The sequence below is a fragment of the Osmia bicornis genome, unplaced genomic scaffold, assembly GCF_907164935.1.
Source record: "Osmia bicornis bicornis unplaced genomic scaffold, iOsmBic2.1, whole genome shotgun sequence".
In the NCBI taxonomy this organism is placed as follows: Eukaryota; Metazoa; Arthropoda; class Insecta; order Hymenoptera; family Megachilidae; genus Osmia; species Osmia bicornis.
In genome coordinates, this window is record NW_025791458.1 from 1,358,650 (window position 1) to 1,374,975 (window position 16,326).

The window sequence follows — 16,326 nt, forward strand, 5'->3', positions numbered from 1 at the left end:
TTTCTACAAGTTCACCGACAATACTGAATTAGAATAAAAAAATTAAAAACAATTATATTTTTGCACTTGCTTAGTTATATTTTGGTTCTATTAATTATATTTAGTATATTTATATTCATTATATTTGGTCAAAAGTCGATTTAGAGGCGTTTTTAATTTTGACCACGAAAAGCGGGTTCCTGGACCACTGTGCGACGGGATAATCCTGTTCAGACGTGTCGTCCGACATTCACCAGAGCTCATCTATTGTATATTTGTCGACACCTGCCGGCGAAGGTCCGAATGTATAATAATATTGTGAAATATTCAGTCTTTCGCCGACGTATTTGGTATGTGTCGACATTCGCCGGAAAATGTTGACATTTACAAATTTCAATGTTTCACAGTAACATATGTATACTTACATGAAACAGTAGAGAATCGGCGACTGCATGCTGATTCATACACCGATAGAGACACGTAGGCATATGTACGTAGAATTCAATGTAGTAGTAACAATAGTTTTTCACGAATATCTCAGAAACTAAAGCATTCCGTTAATTATGCATAATGAAAAAGTTGTTCAGAATCATGCCCCCGACAACATATTAAAAGGTCATTGAAATCGTCCAATCTTGAGATTAAAAACTTCCTGTATTTTCCAATAACAATGAAAAAATGAACATTTTTTTTAATGGGACCAATCAGAAGACATACCTTACAAGATGCAAAAGGTTTCGTTCCGATTGGTCCATCCATCTCGGAGTAATCGGTGAACACACACAAAAAAAAAACATATATTATACTGATCGAATTAAGTAACCTACTCCTTTTCGAAGTCGGTTAAAAATGATTATGAATCCGATGAATGTGATTAATTTGTTATTAGCAACATTTCAAACGATGTACCTAATGGATACTCCTTTAACAAGAGAGGAAGTACAATTGAAAGAAGCCATTCAACAAATGTTGCTCGATAACATATTTGCATTTAATGAAATTGAAGTTTCTGAAGAATCGTCATTGGACTTTTTGGATCAATTTAAAGAATGTGAGGTTGAGTCTGTTGAAGAAGATGATGCAGACGAGAATTGGTCTGGGGAGACATATATTGGAGTTTGTTCACAGCGTGATGAAGACGTTGATGTTGATTACAAGCGGAAAGCAGTTGCGTTTTGGACAGAGGGAGAAAAAAGACGTAAACTTGCTACCGTTCAACATAATTTTAGACTTGTGTTTTCTGAACGGCAGTTACGAAGATGGGTTCATCAAATTGAAACAAGTGGAACTAAAAAAGAAAGATTAGCTCAAATTTCCGAGTTCGTGATAACAAATATGAAAAAAGCTATTGAATCCGGTTATATTTTGCATGATAGAGATATTCGACGATGGGCTTTGCAAGCATATAAAGAACAAGGTAACGATTATATGACATTTAAAGCTTTCAAAACATGGCTGTATAATTTACAAAAAACTCATCGTATTGTTTCGCGAAAAATAACAAAATTTGTAATACGAAGGCAATAGAAGACGATGAAGTATTTAAAGTTAAAGCTACGGACTTTGTCAATGAAGTAAACCCTTTGATTACGAGATACGGAGATGAAAATATGTACAATTCAACTAGAAATACATTCTGGACGAACTTTAGCGGTGAAAAGCCAAAAGAAAGTAGAGCGTGTTGTACAATCTGTATATTCAATAACGCATAGTTACACAATACAACCAACAATAACTGCTGATGGAAGATTATTGTCGCCCCTTTTTGTGGTTTTGCAAGAAGCAAATGGACAATTTGGACCAATAGTTCAAAAAACATTATTCAAACCGACTAATGTGTACGTGACTGCATCAAAATCTGGGAAACCCATTTCTGGTAACCAATACCTTCAAATTATTTTTGATTGATAACTACCAATACACATGTGTATAATTATTAAAGATTTCAATTTAATATTGTAGCTCATTTCAAAATCTGATTGGAAGAGGTCTTTTTTCCTAATACTAAAACAACGTCTGTGTTGTTATTAGACCCTTGGAGTGGACACTGTGAACAAGATATACATAATGCGAAACCAACGGGTAAAGAGATTATAATTAAGATGATACCAAAAGCTACCACTGGCCAAATCCAACCTCTAGATGTTTTTATTAGGCATTTCTCCGATGATGTGCTGTTACATGATTACGATGTTAATCTTCATTTAAGAAATAATATAATTAAGTTACAATCACTTGTACACAATGAACTGTCTTCACCAAGATATAAAAATCTATTCCAGTATGGTTGGTACAAAAGTGGATACACAGAAAAAAAATCAGGAGATTTTGTGAATCTTGTAGATTATGCTTTCGAACAGAACACAAAAATGAAATGTGCACTCTGTGATGAAATACCGATAATTAGATGCTCTTAGTGTAAAAAAGCATTTTGTTTAAAACATTTTTTTCATGAATATCACTTCTGCGACAAATGTGAATGTTAAGTGAACCATTTTGTAAACTGCATGTATCTTATAAAAGCTTCAGATTATAAATTTATATCACTTATGCATACCTAACATACACGTGAAATATAATTGCACCAATCATGTTACTAGTACCGGAAATTAATTTACATATCGCTTATTAATACGTAGATATGTACTAATATAATTTTTATTAATATTGTAAGCTTTAAATAACTGTATTAATGCCTAGTATACATGGTAAACGCTAGATATCGTAATGGATATTAACCGTACATCCATATCTGGTATGACCGCGACCCGGCGTATGTGAGCGATGCATATTTAATTTTAAAATATGCAAAAATGTAAAAGGCAAACATAGCATATAATATAGTACATCAATGGATTCAGAAACAAATTTATGTTTTTTTTTTTGTTATTATGTAAGTTGTGATTACTTTTAAAATAATGTTATAAACAAATTATTTTTTACAACATTTATGACTAGCAGTTATATGTTCATAAAAAACCATGAAAGTTTTTTTCTATCTATGATTGTTTCCAAGATAGCCTATTGTAGTCGAAACTTCAGGGGGTCATTTCACCCCCTAAATATGAAAACGGGCAAAAATAAAAAAATACGTATACCTTATTTTTCGGTCTTTTAAAACATATCCAAAAATCAAAACACTCGAATGTGGATACCTAAAAACCCTTCCTTGCTAGTATCGGACATTAGCTATATCTAAAAGAACTGAAACGTGACAAAATTGTTTCAACCGTCAAAACAAAGGAGAGGATAAAACAAACAACGTGCAACATTTACTCGCTTCTATCGCGTCTCTATAGGCAGTAAAATCAGTTAATCATTGACATTCAAATTCAAAGCAGTGCATTGTTTGAAATAAAGAGTGTTATATTTACCACAATTTTGTGAGTGAAAGATATCTGAGTAGTGTTATTGTAAATTCTTGTAAGTACTTTTTCATTTACTTTTTGTTTTTTGTATACGGTGGACTGGTTTTCAATGGGTTCATTGTCCCCTAGTATCGGACAGTAAGAATCTCTATATATATATCTAAATAAAAATATGGATATTACAAAGCAAAGTTTTTGGAATGAAGAAGATTTGAAAACTGCAATTAACAAAGTTATTGCAAGAAAAATGAGTTTGAGAGAAGCATCTTTAAAATACAGTATCCCAAAAAGCACATTATCTGATAAGATAACGGCTTTAAAGACTGGGAGAGAAATAATATTAAAACCTAAGCTAGGTGCATTTACCACAACTTTTCCAGTAGAATATGAAAATCAATTGGTAAATCATATAAAAGACGTAGGTAATCGGTGTTTGCCACTGACGAAAAGAGAATTTTTAAAGCTGGCATATGACTTAAAGAAAACCAAAGCAGTGAAACCGGAAGATATAAACGAAAAAACTCTTCCTGTGGTTTGTTTAGAGACGAATGACGAGAACTGGATACAATGCTTAAAGTGCCAAGAATGGGCTCACGAAGCTTGTACCGATATACATACCAGAATGTTCTGATGATTATACATGTGATCGTCGTAAATTATTTTAGTATTACCGTGCAATAATTTAAACATGTTTGATATATCCGATATTAGGTGCCACTCTCCATTTCATTCAAATCAGTAACCTAAATTAATGTTAATTTATTTTAAGTGTTATTATGACAATGTTACTTGTTTTGTTACTATATTTTAATATCTATTAATGTTAACTTGTACTTAATGCAAAAAAAAGTAAAAATATATCAATATTCGTTTTACTTATTTGATCCGGTACTAGGGGAACTCCCCCTATACATAAAAATAAATAAGTCTGCATAGTACCTACACATGATGTCGTACATGAGTTTGCAAACAAGTGACAGCACGTTGTGTACGGCCAGGAAAGCGCGTGTGACATTCACGCACGCACAGGGAATACTCATTTTCGAAAAGGTAAATGGATTTTTCATTTGATTTCGTACGAGGAATTTTCGGAAGAAGTTCCAAATACGACTGGTCGCCGATCAAGATGAAATTTTGAAGGGGAAGGGGGAGGGAGGAGGAAACCCCAAATACAAAAATATACGTATGTACATCAAAAATCATCAAATTTAAACAAGCGCCCAAAACCGCTTATGAAGGCACTGGTAGCCTTTCTCTTCAAAATATTCCACTGTGTGTGATGAACAAACACATCCTGTATATGTTTATGAATCTCGTGGCAGCAACGAAAAGAAACCGGACGCCACGCCGCGCCGGCTTGTTCAGCGTCGATGTTTAGGTTTTAGATAAGATGAAATACTTTCAGGGATCGCTACTTTAGCTACCGATACCAGAACTGCGGAACGCGGGACGTGGGACAAATTTTTACCCCTTCCACGACGCCCTACCAGCTCTCTCTAATATGCAGAGATTGTAAGTTGCCGTCGAATCAAATTCGTTGTTCTGCCTCCAGTCACACGTATTATGTATATTTATTGGCCAAGGTCGTCATATCCGCAAATCTATTGCGTGTTGAAACAGAACGAGATGAAGCGATAGCCAGCGACGATTTAAGTGCATTGACGTAGACGTACATTCGAGGTTTACATTATTACGATAAAATAATTTTTAACAAAAAAAAATTTGACTTCAACATGCACTAAAAAGTGTAAAATAATTTCTATATCATTTATACCAGTATTCCACAGCTATTAATAAAATCTACTTAATCGTTAACTAGGATACTAAATACATTTCAACCTTTTCGGAGGCGGCTCAAAATTAAAAACTTTTCTTCTACTAAGAAGATTCTAGTTCAGGGATTGGCAACCGATGTCACGCCGATTACCGAATGACCCATTTGATAATTTCAAGTTAACAATATTCAACGGGAATCAACATATCCATTCCGGATTAACTACATTTATATCAAAAGTGCTGCCAATTTCTAATACAATCGCTACAATTACAAATGTTTTCAGCCGTACCTATAACCTTTCCTCATTTTTTCTTGCGACTTATTAATTACCAAGTTTGCCATACCGCAATCAAATCGTAATTGGCAGCATCGTATATTCGGGTATTTTTAACTTTGCGTCGCCTCCGAAAACTTTGAAATGTATTTAGTATACTATTTAACGATTAAATAGATTTTATTAATAGCTGTGGAATATTGGTATAAATGAAATAGAAATTATTTCATACTTTTTAGCGCATTTTGAAGTCACCATTGACCACCACCCTCTAGGTATACTGTATAATGACCGGACATTTTATAGATTGACCGAAACTTGTTACGGACATTTTGCACAATGTCTTTTCGAACGGGCATTCTATACAATGTCCGGTCATTTTACAAAATGCTCACGTTAAACACATTGCCCGTAACAAAAGGTTACATCGCGATTGGTTCATTCCTTGCAGAGTAACACCAGCGAATACGTTTCTTGCTATAACAATAGTTATTATACATATGTACATATTTACATATATGCATACTGATTTTCGGTCGACGCGATTGTGTATAGAAACAGTAGAAAATCGGCGACTGCATATTGACCCATGCACTGCCAGAGTAGGCGGTAGAATACACGTAGGCATACGTTTAAAAATTCAATGTAGCAGTAACAATAGTTTTTCACAAATATCTCGGAAACTAAAGCTTTCCATCAATTATGCATAATGAAAAAGTTGTTCAAAATCATGCCCCAGACAACATATTAAAGGGTCATTGAAATTATCGAGGAAACTTCCAAAAGGCCCCCCCACCCCAGGACAATCAAACTTCGGATTTATAGTAATTGAGGGACGAGAAATCGAATGAGACCAATTACAGAGCTGGATCTCTAACTTTTTCAGAGATACAGGTACCTAATAGTTAGCCTGTAAACTAGTCGTAACTAGAGATAATTATCACAAATGACGTCATAAATTGATTCTCAGAGGCTACTCCACCTAATCTAACCAGTCCTAACCTCATCATTGTTTACTTGAGCCTTGGTGGGTTAGCAACTCGCTTTTGCGTTAAAGGGCGCAATTGCTCTAAATAAATCCACTCCCCACTAGCCGGCCACCCTCCAAGTGGCGCCGGGTATGGATAAACTATCCAGACACGGGTGTGCTAATTATCGTTTTCAAGTAAGGAAAACCCAACACCTGACCCGTTGTCGGCGTAAGGAATGTTGAATTAGGGACGAAAAAACTACCCTGAGTGGGTTAGCGACTGCACCCACCAGGCGCCTTACGCCTATCCTAACCCTAACCCTAACCTGCAAGGTTAAGTTCAAGGTCACTACAAGATAATACTTTACAACTCCTACAATTTTAGTTTTTGTCATTTTCCGCGGAAATGCGTTCTTATCAAGATAATAGGGGGGTCCCACACTTTTATAATACCCTGTATATCTCGGGAACGGTTTATTTGCCAGTTCTGAAAATGGTCTCATTCGATTTCTCGTCCCTCAATTACTATAAATCCGAAGTTTTGTTGTCCTAGGGTGGGGGGGCCTTTCGGAAGTATACCCAAATTATCCTATGTTGAGATTAGAAACTTCCTGTTTTTTGCAATAATAATTCTTAGCAATGAAAAAATGCAAAATGTATTTTTAACGGAATCAATCGGGAGACATACTCTACAAGATGCAAAAGGTTTCGTTCCGATTGGTCCATCCGTCTCAGAGTAATCGGCGAACATACATAAAAAAAAAGTCGTTATGAATGAAAAAATTCAAAATATTTTTTATACGGGACCAATGGGGAGTTATACTCTACAGAATGCAAAAAGTTTCGTTCCGATTGGTTTATCTGTCTCAGAGTAATCGATGAACATACGCCGAACGTACATGAAATAGTACGTTTGTTTGCAATAAAAATTGTTCGGAATGAAAAATTGAAAAATTTTTTTTTAACGGGACCAATCGAGGGACATACTCTACAAGATACAAAAGGTTTCGTTCCGATTGGACCATCCATCTCGGAGTATTCGGTGAACAAACACAGAAAAAAGAAAAAAAATATACTGATCGAATTGAGTAACCTCCTCCTTTTTCAAAGTCGGTTGAAAAGATACGTTCTCTCAGCACTCAAAAAGTGCGTCTTCGTTGGGATTGCCCAGTATCGAGGCAACGCTTCTATGAGTCGATCCGCCGCGCCGTAGCGAAAGGGATAATGTAATTTTCATACATTTTGTACAACAATTGTTGTCAAGAACTAGTACTATAAAAAATCCATTAACGTTCAGAAAAAATGGCATGTTTATATAGTCAAATATCCGCGGATATGGAAATTGTACATACGTTTATATGTACAGTGTGATCGCTGACACCTCAAGATGAGGGATCTTGGAAGGGATTAGATGGAGCGAACGGCCCAGTCTCTTTGCCCATGTGCTGTTCAATATTAACCCTTTGAGTGCTGAATACTTTCTGCCTATACGCTCCGTATGGCCGGCGCACGCCTAGCGCTGGCGATCGCTGTGGCCGGAATACTTTTTCACTAACATGAACTCTGATGATTCACTATTCAAGGCGTAACTAAGTCAAATAATAACAATAATAAGTTATTATTGTAATTTTTCTGCATGAAATTATTAATGGAAGAATGTTATTTTCGAGCATTAATTATTTATTAGAAACAGTAAAATTTACAATAACTTGAAAATAAGAAATAAAAACTAAACTCAATAAATACAACAAAAATAGGAAAAGCTTCAAACTTATATTTTAAACAATAAAATATTTACTTTTAAATCCTTAAGTTTATTTTGCTAAAAATAATACAATACTTTAAATTCACTAAAATTAATAGTTTATTTGTGTGTGATAAATTTCAAAACAATTATCAATACATAAACCGACATCACATTTTCTGCATTCATATCGCGTATCACTCCTTCTTTTATGTTCGTACAAACAACGCATTTTCTCCTTGATAATTCTGCTTTACTCTCTTGATAAGGACATTTTGATGGAAAATGTCTGTCAGTTAAACGAAACGGTAAATCTTCGGACTTTCTTTTTCCTTCTACTTTCTTGGTATTTGATTTACTTCTACTTTCTTGGTATTTTCGTAAAATATCTCTTATCAGTGCCAGTTGAAATTCATTAAATTTTTGTTTCGAACCAGTAGAATGTTGGTATAGAATATATGCATTATATATGGCTAAATCTAATAAGTGGAAAAAAAAACTTTTTATACCATTTTATAGTTTTTCTTACAGAATTAAGTGTACTTAAAATCATATCAACTCTATCTATAACGCCCATGTTAGAATTATAATCTACGATACACGATGGTTTTATCTTATTTAACCCTGTACGATAATCTTTTTTTCGGAGTTTCAATCAACCTTGCTGCGTGTACAGAAGACAATATCCAGACGTCCTTTTTGTCACGCCATTTCATTGCCAATAAAATATTGGTTGACCGGTAGCAAATTTCTCCTCTCTTCAGGTTTTCTTCCATATGGGGCATTTCACTTCTATTTTTACGAACAGTTCCAAATGCGTTGGTTTTGTGTTGATGTAATAAAGTAAATAAACGTGGGCTCTTATACCAATTATCCGTAATTAGTGTATGGCCCTTTTCCAGATCTGGTTGAAGAAGTGTCATTACAACATTTCCGGAAATCCCAATGGCTGTATTATTTTCATTAATATCTGTTTTTCTTCCAGTATAAATTATAAAATCCAATATATAATTAGTTTTACAGTCACAAAGGAGAAATGTCTTGATACCGAACCTACTTCTCTTAGAAGGTATAAACTGTTTAAAATAACATCTACCTTTGTATAGCAAAAGACTTTCGTCAATGCACAGATTTTCGTATGGCGTGAACGATTGTGAAAAGGATATCTTTAGTTTATCAACTACTGGTCGTATTTTTGTTAATGGATCGTCATTTGTTATATTATTGTCATTGAAGTGCAACATTTGTAATAATAACATGTATCTGTCTCGTGCCATTATTTGGCGAAAAATATTGGTTTTCAACATTTCATCGGTAGACCAATATTCTCTCAAAGACAGTTTCTTCATACGCGGCATTAGCATTGTAACACATAAAAATTGGAACATTTCAGAGATTGAAGCATCCCTCCACTTCTTACCACGGGAATTCATTTTATATGTTGTATGTTCTTGTACATATTTGCAATAATTGTTTGTCTGCGTGGTAATTTGTGAAACTAATTCCTCCGAAAAGAACATTTGAAAGGCATCTAAGGGTGTTGACTGTGCATTCAAATATCCTTTTACTCCTGAATTGTGTTCATCAAAAATATGTAGTGTAGGCGACAAATTATTTTTGGACCACAATAATCTTCCAGTCTGGTCACAGTTCTCGATATTTGGAGATAAATTTGAATCTTCTTCTTCTGAAGAGGTACTCAATAATCTGGGCCGTTTTCTATTTATACTTTTCCGTCCAGCTAATCGATTATTTATAATGTTGTCTGTATCTTCATCAGAATCCGACGATAAAGGAGCAAATTGGTACACATTATTCATTGATGCGCTTGAATCATAATCGTTTCCTATTTCACTGTCGTCCCTTGTAATATATTCTTCAGGATTACTCGACATTTTCGGGGATGTCATAAATCAAATGTAATATAATAAATTATACACTGCACTACTGTACCGCGTTTGCAACTGCTACAACCACAGCTTTCGTGACTGACAACAATTACGACTCTTCGCGAAAGAAACAGATAATTGTTATAACGCACCATAATTTGTTTCTGTTTATTGCCGTTACTAAGGAACATACACATGTTCATCTCACATAAAGCTAATTGTAATATTACTACGCGGAAGATCGAAAAAAATGACAAACGCATATATGCGCCCTTAGTCCATGCTGATAACTTTTACCAAGCGTATATATGCGCCCATAGTCCACACAAATAGCTTTCGCCGGACGCATATATGCGCCCATAGCACTCAAAGGGTTAAGAAAGAAAACACTTCATCTCTGTTTTTTTTAATTGCTTTGCAAATTGAGGTGTTTCAACGTTCTATTTCATTGAGAAGTTATAAGTTAAAATTAGAAAACAATTAAAAATAAAAATTGAAATCGTGGAACAGGATTCGAGATGAATCTCCTGACTTCTGAATGTTCCAAATAGATGAGATTATAAGGATATTACATATATGTATTATTTCGTCGACTTGTAGCGACTAACGTTGCAGGGCATTGACGCGCCATCTATAGGTTAAGATTAGTTTTAATTTCCTAGTCGTTTGGTTTAGTTTAGTATCTTTTAGTTTAAATAGTTGGTAAGCCTAATTTTAAGATGCGCACCCCCGATTTTTGTAAGAGTACGTTAGGAAGCATTGTGACACCAAAGAACACAGAAGGAAAAAATAAAGTGCAATAGTTCTGCGCAAAAAGTAATTTACAGACATTTAATTACCAAACTACATTTCCCGCGGCTCTTCTTGAACCGCTTCACTACAGACTCATCGATGCTGCTGCCATGAGCTTAGGTGGCTTCAGCGTTGAGTCCTGGAAATAGACGAAGGGAGTAGCGTTAGTTGCGCTAGTCGCGCCCATTTTCTCCCTAGAAACAAAAATAAAGGTGGCAGCCTTGCCTTACCGTGACGAGGGAAAAGAAGTGAAGAAGAAACGCTATTGTTGTTCAGACTACCGAAAGCGTCGGTTGATGCGTTCGAACCTCAGATAATAAAAAGAAGTTTATTTTGACAATACGTGTATGTACCTCATTCGCGACGTGGACGGTTCAAGGGTTTAGGCAGACAACCGTCTAACCACTTTCTTACAAAGGCACAGTGCACAGAACCACATGGAAGAAACATGCTTAATCATGTTAAATCTCAACTGAAATTGGAGGACCGGTAGGACGTCGTGCAGAGGGTAAAAATTTGTTTCCCACGTCCCACGGTTCTTTTATCACTGACTCCATACAGCAGTCAATCAAGTGCCATCGAATTGTGAACGATGTAAAGTGTAAAAACTAACTATGATGAGCTTAGTGAAATTGTGTTTGTACTGTGCTGTGATTTTAAACGACAAATTTGAAAAACAATGCATTAGCTCAACTTTCGAAAATGTCAACAGAATTAAAATGAAACTTGTTCGCTGATCGTTGATGCAGAAATGGCGGAATCGTTGCATCAATTCAGGTAAGGATTATTTCGAAATATTAAAATTTAAAACATTCCTAGGAAATGGACCGTTCACCGATTTTGACGTGTTATACATCGTTAAATTCGTCTTTTTGAGTACATTATTAAGGTGTTTGTCTTTTTTTGCGGAAATTCGTGTGTTTTTGTGATTTTTATACATTTATGAACAGAAACAAATGACTGTCGGTACATTCAGTCCACATACGCAGAGATTCTAACCAGTGCATAACCGGCACCGTAACCCAGGTTAATAAGTTACGATTACTGTAACCCGTGGTCACCACAAGAGAACGGGTTACAAATTACTAGATACAAACTGAAAAGGGACCGGCGAGAAATTTGATACTGTAAGCTGTAAGTACTCAACATGATTGTATGACGGTTAACGCGGTTAAAGTAAGTAGGTTACATATGTGTTTACTGATTTTGACGAAATATATGTCATTAAATTCGTTTTGTTGAGTACATTACGAATATGTACATCATTACTTGTGGAAATGCATTTTTTTTCATGTAAAATTGACCGTAAAGTTTCAATAAAAAAGTGAGGTTAAGTACAGTTCGACACATCTATGAGTATATAGAAATATTATCTTATTACATTAAAAGTATTTATTCTGAGTCTTCCAAATTTGGCATATATTCATTTTCTTTTGAATCAAATGAAATTTTCGCAATTTCTGACAAAATTTCATTGAATAAATCTAAATGTTTTTTTTTTTACATTTTTGGTGAATATATAATGACTCAAATATCCAATGAAGTTATCCTACTTGCTAGAATTAGAAAATACCAATAGTATTATATCTTATAAAAAGGATAACGAGTAAAAGGAAAAAATGAGTTAGGTTATAAATATTAACCGACAGTATTGAAATAAGAAACGTTTGGTGTGCCGCCAAGTACCTTCTATAGTATTGGTATGAGCAGCTGTTACAGGATCTTTAAAATTTACACTATGATTGACTTTTAGATGTTTACATACTTTACCATTCTCTCTCTCTATTCCCCCAAATACCCATTGCCCTTCAACAAAATGTCCTTTTTGATACTTTATTCTGCCAAATTTGGACTCGTTGATTTTAATAATTTTTTCTTTACCACCTATTATTTTGCAGGAGTGACATAGCCACTCTGTCATCACTTGCCGTACAAAATATGAGCATTGTGATACTGTATTTTTATTTAATTCTAATTCTCTAATAATATAATGTTGTTTGTAATTTACACAAACATATACGTTAATTTTAGTACCATTACATAATTCATTTTTGTTTTCGAAAACCACGTTTCTTTTTTTATTGATATTTTAACATTACAAATATTTTTTCTTTTAATGGGATTAGCAGTGGCTGGGATAGTCAGTCTGCAGCGCGAATATTTATCTACTAATTTCATTAAATTTCCACATTGTGGACAGTTCATTTCTTTTTTAATTAGCTCTTTATCCTGCAGGAATTTTAATCACAAATCTTGCTCGTTGCAAAATTTATGAATATTGATCAAATTCCTGCAGAATAAGATATTAATAAAGTAAGAAATGAATTGTGTACAATATACATAGCAGAGCTACAAAAATGAAAAATGAACACAGAATCTCTTGTACTTGTTGAAAGTAGAGATACTAATATTGCTATCATCAAAGTACTAATAATTTTAAATGAAATATTAATGTCAGCCAGCTGGCCATTACTATAACCTAACCTAACTTCACTTTTTATTGAAAGTTTATAATAAATTTCACAGGAAAAACAAATTTCCGCAAGTAATGATGTATACAATATTCATAATGTACTCAATAAGATGAATCCAACGATATATATTATGTCAAAATCGGTGAACGGTCCGTTTGCTAGAAATATACTGACAATTGCACTTAACATGATAAATATAATCAAGTAACATAACATTAAAGAAAACGTTCTTAATAGAATTATGAAATATATTATTACATATACATAGGGATACATACACATATACAACAAAATTATTAGATTATTAAATAGTAAACATAAATATTACCATAAATATTATAATCTTCCAAAACTGAAGTTCATTTCTTCATATAATTATGATATCATCTATCATATCATGATTTAAGCGAGATCGTTGGTCATTTAATATAAATTTCAGTTCTGAAAACAAGCGTTCTACTGACACTTAAGTAACTGGCACAGCGTATACAATTTGCGAAAGAATAAATAAATCGGGATAGGTATATTTTTCATGTTCCCAGTATTGCAAGAGATTTGTGCTTCTTTCTATTCTTGGGATTTTCGAAAAAGTATTTAGAGAATGCGTAATAAGAACTGAATGAATTACATCCTCTTTTAATTCTTCGTCTGCTTCAAAGAGCAGTTTGTCCATGTAATCAATATCTTGATTTTCAACAGAAACACTGACACCAGACGTTGAAGTAGAAGTGTCTAATGTTTTTAACTGATATGTTGTTTTATAATATTCCCATATGTTTACTAAATGTATTGCGACAATTTTTTTCTGTGCTTTTGACAGTTAATTTTTATATCTTGGATCAAGAAAAACCGATGCTAATAAAGGACCATTCTCGAGAAGTATTTTCCCTCGCGAATTAATTGGATTTATTAGCATCGTTGCATAATCATTTTTAATTTTTTTTATGTTCAATTTTAATTTGATCCATAATGCGTAAATGTAATCTCTTTGTAGCAATTTTTGCGGGTTTTAAAGTACATACTAATTCTTGTACGCTGGTCCATTCTTTATCTTCTAAACCGATTTCATTAATTTCGTTGAACAATTCTTTTAATTCCAAAAATTGTTTCAACATATTAAATGTTGAATTCCACCTTGTAACATAATCTAAAACTGGTTTGTTTAATTTCATTGTTCTTCAAGCGATTAACATTGAAGATATTCGATACTTTTTTACTAAGAGACGAATTTTTTGCAAAATACTGTCTACTGCACTCTCTTTAAGAACATCATTAATGGCCAATTGTAATGTATTTTGAAGTTATTGTGTTCTATTGCAAATAAATATTCTTCAGTTTCGATCCGCGTGCATTTCTCGTTGTGTTGGTGCTTTTACCACGTTTCTTTCTCGTTCTCTTCTCCATTTTCTTCCTGTTTCTTACACTCTTCACTTTCTTCCTCGTAGGGAGTCAAGGTTTCCCCCTTCTCGGCTTCTACATTACCGCACAAAATGAGCTATGTGAACCTGGCACCTGACTTTCAAAAAATTAACTTTTTTTTTTCATAAAACGGTAGTATATCGTTTGTAGTTGATTGTGGTAAAAATATTTTCGTTTGTAGTTGCATCAATTAATAAATAAACAAAATTGAAAAATTGACCAGCACCCGACATTGAGATATTTCAAATCGGTTTTTTGCATATGATAGAGAATCGTTTGTAGTTGATTGTAGTGAAAAAAGTTTCGTTTGTAGTTGAATAGTTTAAAAGTTATGAGCAATTGTTTATCCGCACAAGAGGTAACTTTCTCAATTTTTAATATTTTTCAAATCTGTTTTTTCCATCTGATAGGGAATCGTTTGTAGTTGTTTGTAGTGAAAAGAGTTTCGTTTGTAGTTGAATAGTTTAAAAGTTATAGGTGATTGTTTATACCCATCAGCCAACCCCGTCAATTTGTAATATTTTTCAAATCCGTTTTTTCCATGTGATAGGGAATCGTTTGTAGTTGTTTGTAGTGAATAGAGTTTCGTTTGTAGTTGAATAGTTTAAAAGTTACAGCCGATTGTTTATACTCCGAAGAGGTAACTTTCTCAATTTTTAATATTTTTCAAATCTGTTTTTTCCATCTGATAGGGAATCGTTTGTAGTTGTTTGTAGTGAAAAAAGTTTCGTGGGTACCCCATAGGTGTGGGTACTGGAATAATATATAAACTGACATAAAATAATTTGTAATGAAAATACAACCTAGTTCTAAATGCACTGAATAATATGAAATACTTTCTATTTTCTTATTGTAATAATTTCTATTACATTTATACCAACATTCCAGAACTGTTAATAATAAAAGCTATTTAATCGTTAAATAGTATACTAAATACATTTCAATCTTTTCGGAGGCGGTGCAAAATTAAACATAGTCGAATAAATGATGCTGCCAATAACGATTTGATCGCGGTATGGCGAACTTGGCAATTAATAATTATTTTATACTTTATTTTATTTTGTACTTTTTAGTGCATTTTGTTAATGTAGAACGAGGTTTTATTAGTAATTGTCACGTAATTGTGGAAACGAAATAGAAGTTATTTTATACTTTTTAGTGTATCTCGAAGTTGGTTGTAGTTTGTTGATAGAAATTATTTTATTTCACACTTTTTAGAGGAATGAACGGAATTGGTCGGATATCGCAAGGTGGTTTATTGTTATTATTGGTTAATTGATAAAAGAGAACAATGTGAATAATATTGTTTTTAATATTTTTATTTTTTGTTTAAGTTTGATAAGATGCAGGGTTGAAATAAAATGTGGATTATTTATGTACAGTGCACTGCCAAAGTATTCGTCCACCTTTGAAAACAGAATATGTACCTCGCTTAAAAGTGTAGCAAATGACTGAAGGTTTCTGAATAAGGTATAAAAATTAATTTACTAAGATATGTGTGTCTTTTCACTACAAACAACTACAACCGATTCCCTATCACATGGAAAAAACGGATTTGAAAAATATTACAAATTGACGGGGTTGGCTGATGGGTATAAACAATCACGTATAACTTTTAAACTATTTAACTACAAACGAAT

The 16,326-nt window shown here is 33.6% G+C and overlaps 3 protein-coding genes across 11 annotated transcripts in view; 2 read left to right on the forward strand and 1 right to left on the reverse strand.

Moving 5' to 3' along the window:
• Positions 1-612: 612 nt before the first annotated feature.
• Positions 613-2,960, forward strand: LOC123989181. Of its 2 annotated transcripts, none has more exons than XM_046289858.1 (3): positions 613-1,396; positions 1,500-1,855; positions 1,942-2,960. In XM_046289858.1, the coding sequence occupies exons 1-2, from the start codon at positions 829-831 to the stop codon at positions 1,514-1,516; spliced, it is 585 nt and encodes a 194-aa protein (XP_046145814.1). In that variant the 5' UTR covers positions 613-828; the 3' UTR covers positions 1,517-1,855; positions 1,942-2,960. The 2 variants fall into 2 exon arrangements, with proteins under 2 accessions (XP_046145814.1, XP_046145813.1); XM_046289857.1 differs by having other exon boundaries at positions 2,011-2,960.
• A 5,673-nt stretch (positions 2,961-8,633) lies between these two features.
• Positions 8,634-10,007, reverse strand: LOC123989263. The gene is made up of 3 exons (XM_046289985.1): positions 9,631-10,007; positions 9,181-9,278; positions 8,634-9,100 (listed from the first exon to the last, which is right to left on the reverse strand). The coding sequence occupies exons 1-3, from the start codon at positions 10,005-10,007 to the stop codon at positions 8,727-8,729; spliced, it is 849 nt and encodes a 282-aa protein (XP_046145941.1). The 3' UTR covers positions 8,634-8,726.
• A 1,031-nt stretch (positions 10,008-11,038) lies between these two features.
• The window catches only part of LOC114882122, a 340,169-nt gene continuing 334,881 nt past the window's right edge, over positions 11,039-16,326 (forward strand). For 7 of the 8 annotated variants that reach the window (XR_006830495.1, XR_006830497.1, XR_006830496.1 and 4 more), the window contains exon 1: positions 11,039-11,570. Coding sequence is in view for 3 of the 8 variants with exons in the window: in XM_046289970.1 (XP_046145926.1) it covers positions 11,537-11,570 (34 nt within the window). In the remaining 5 variants the exon portion in view is untranslated. Of the gene's footprint in view, positions 11,571-11,743; positions 11,928-16,326 lie in introns of all 8 variants that reach the window. The other variant, XR_006830499.1, reaches the window with a different exon arrangement.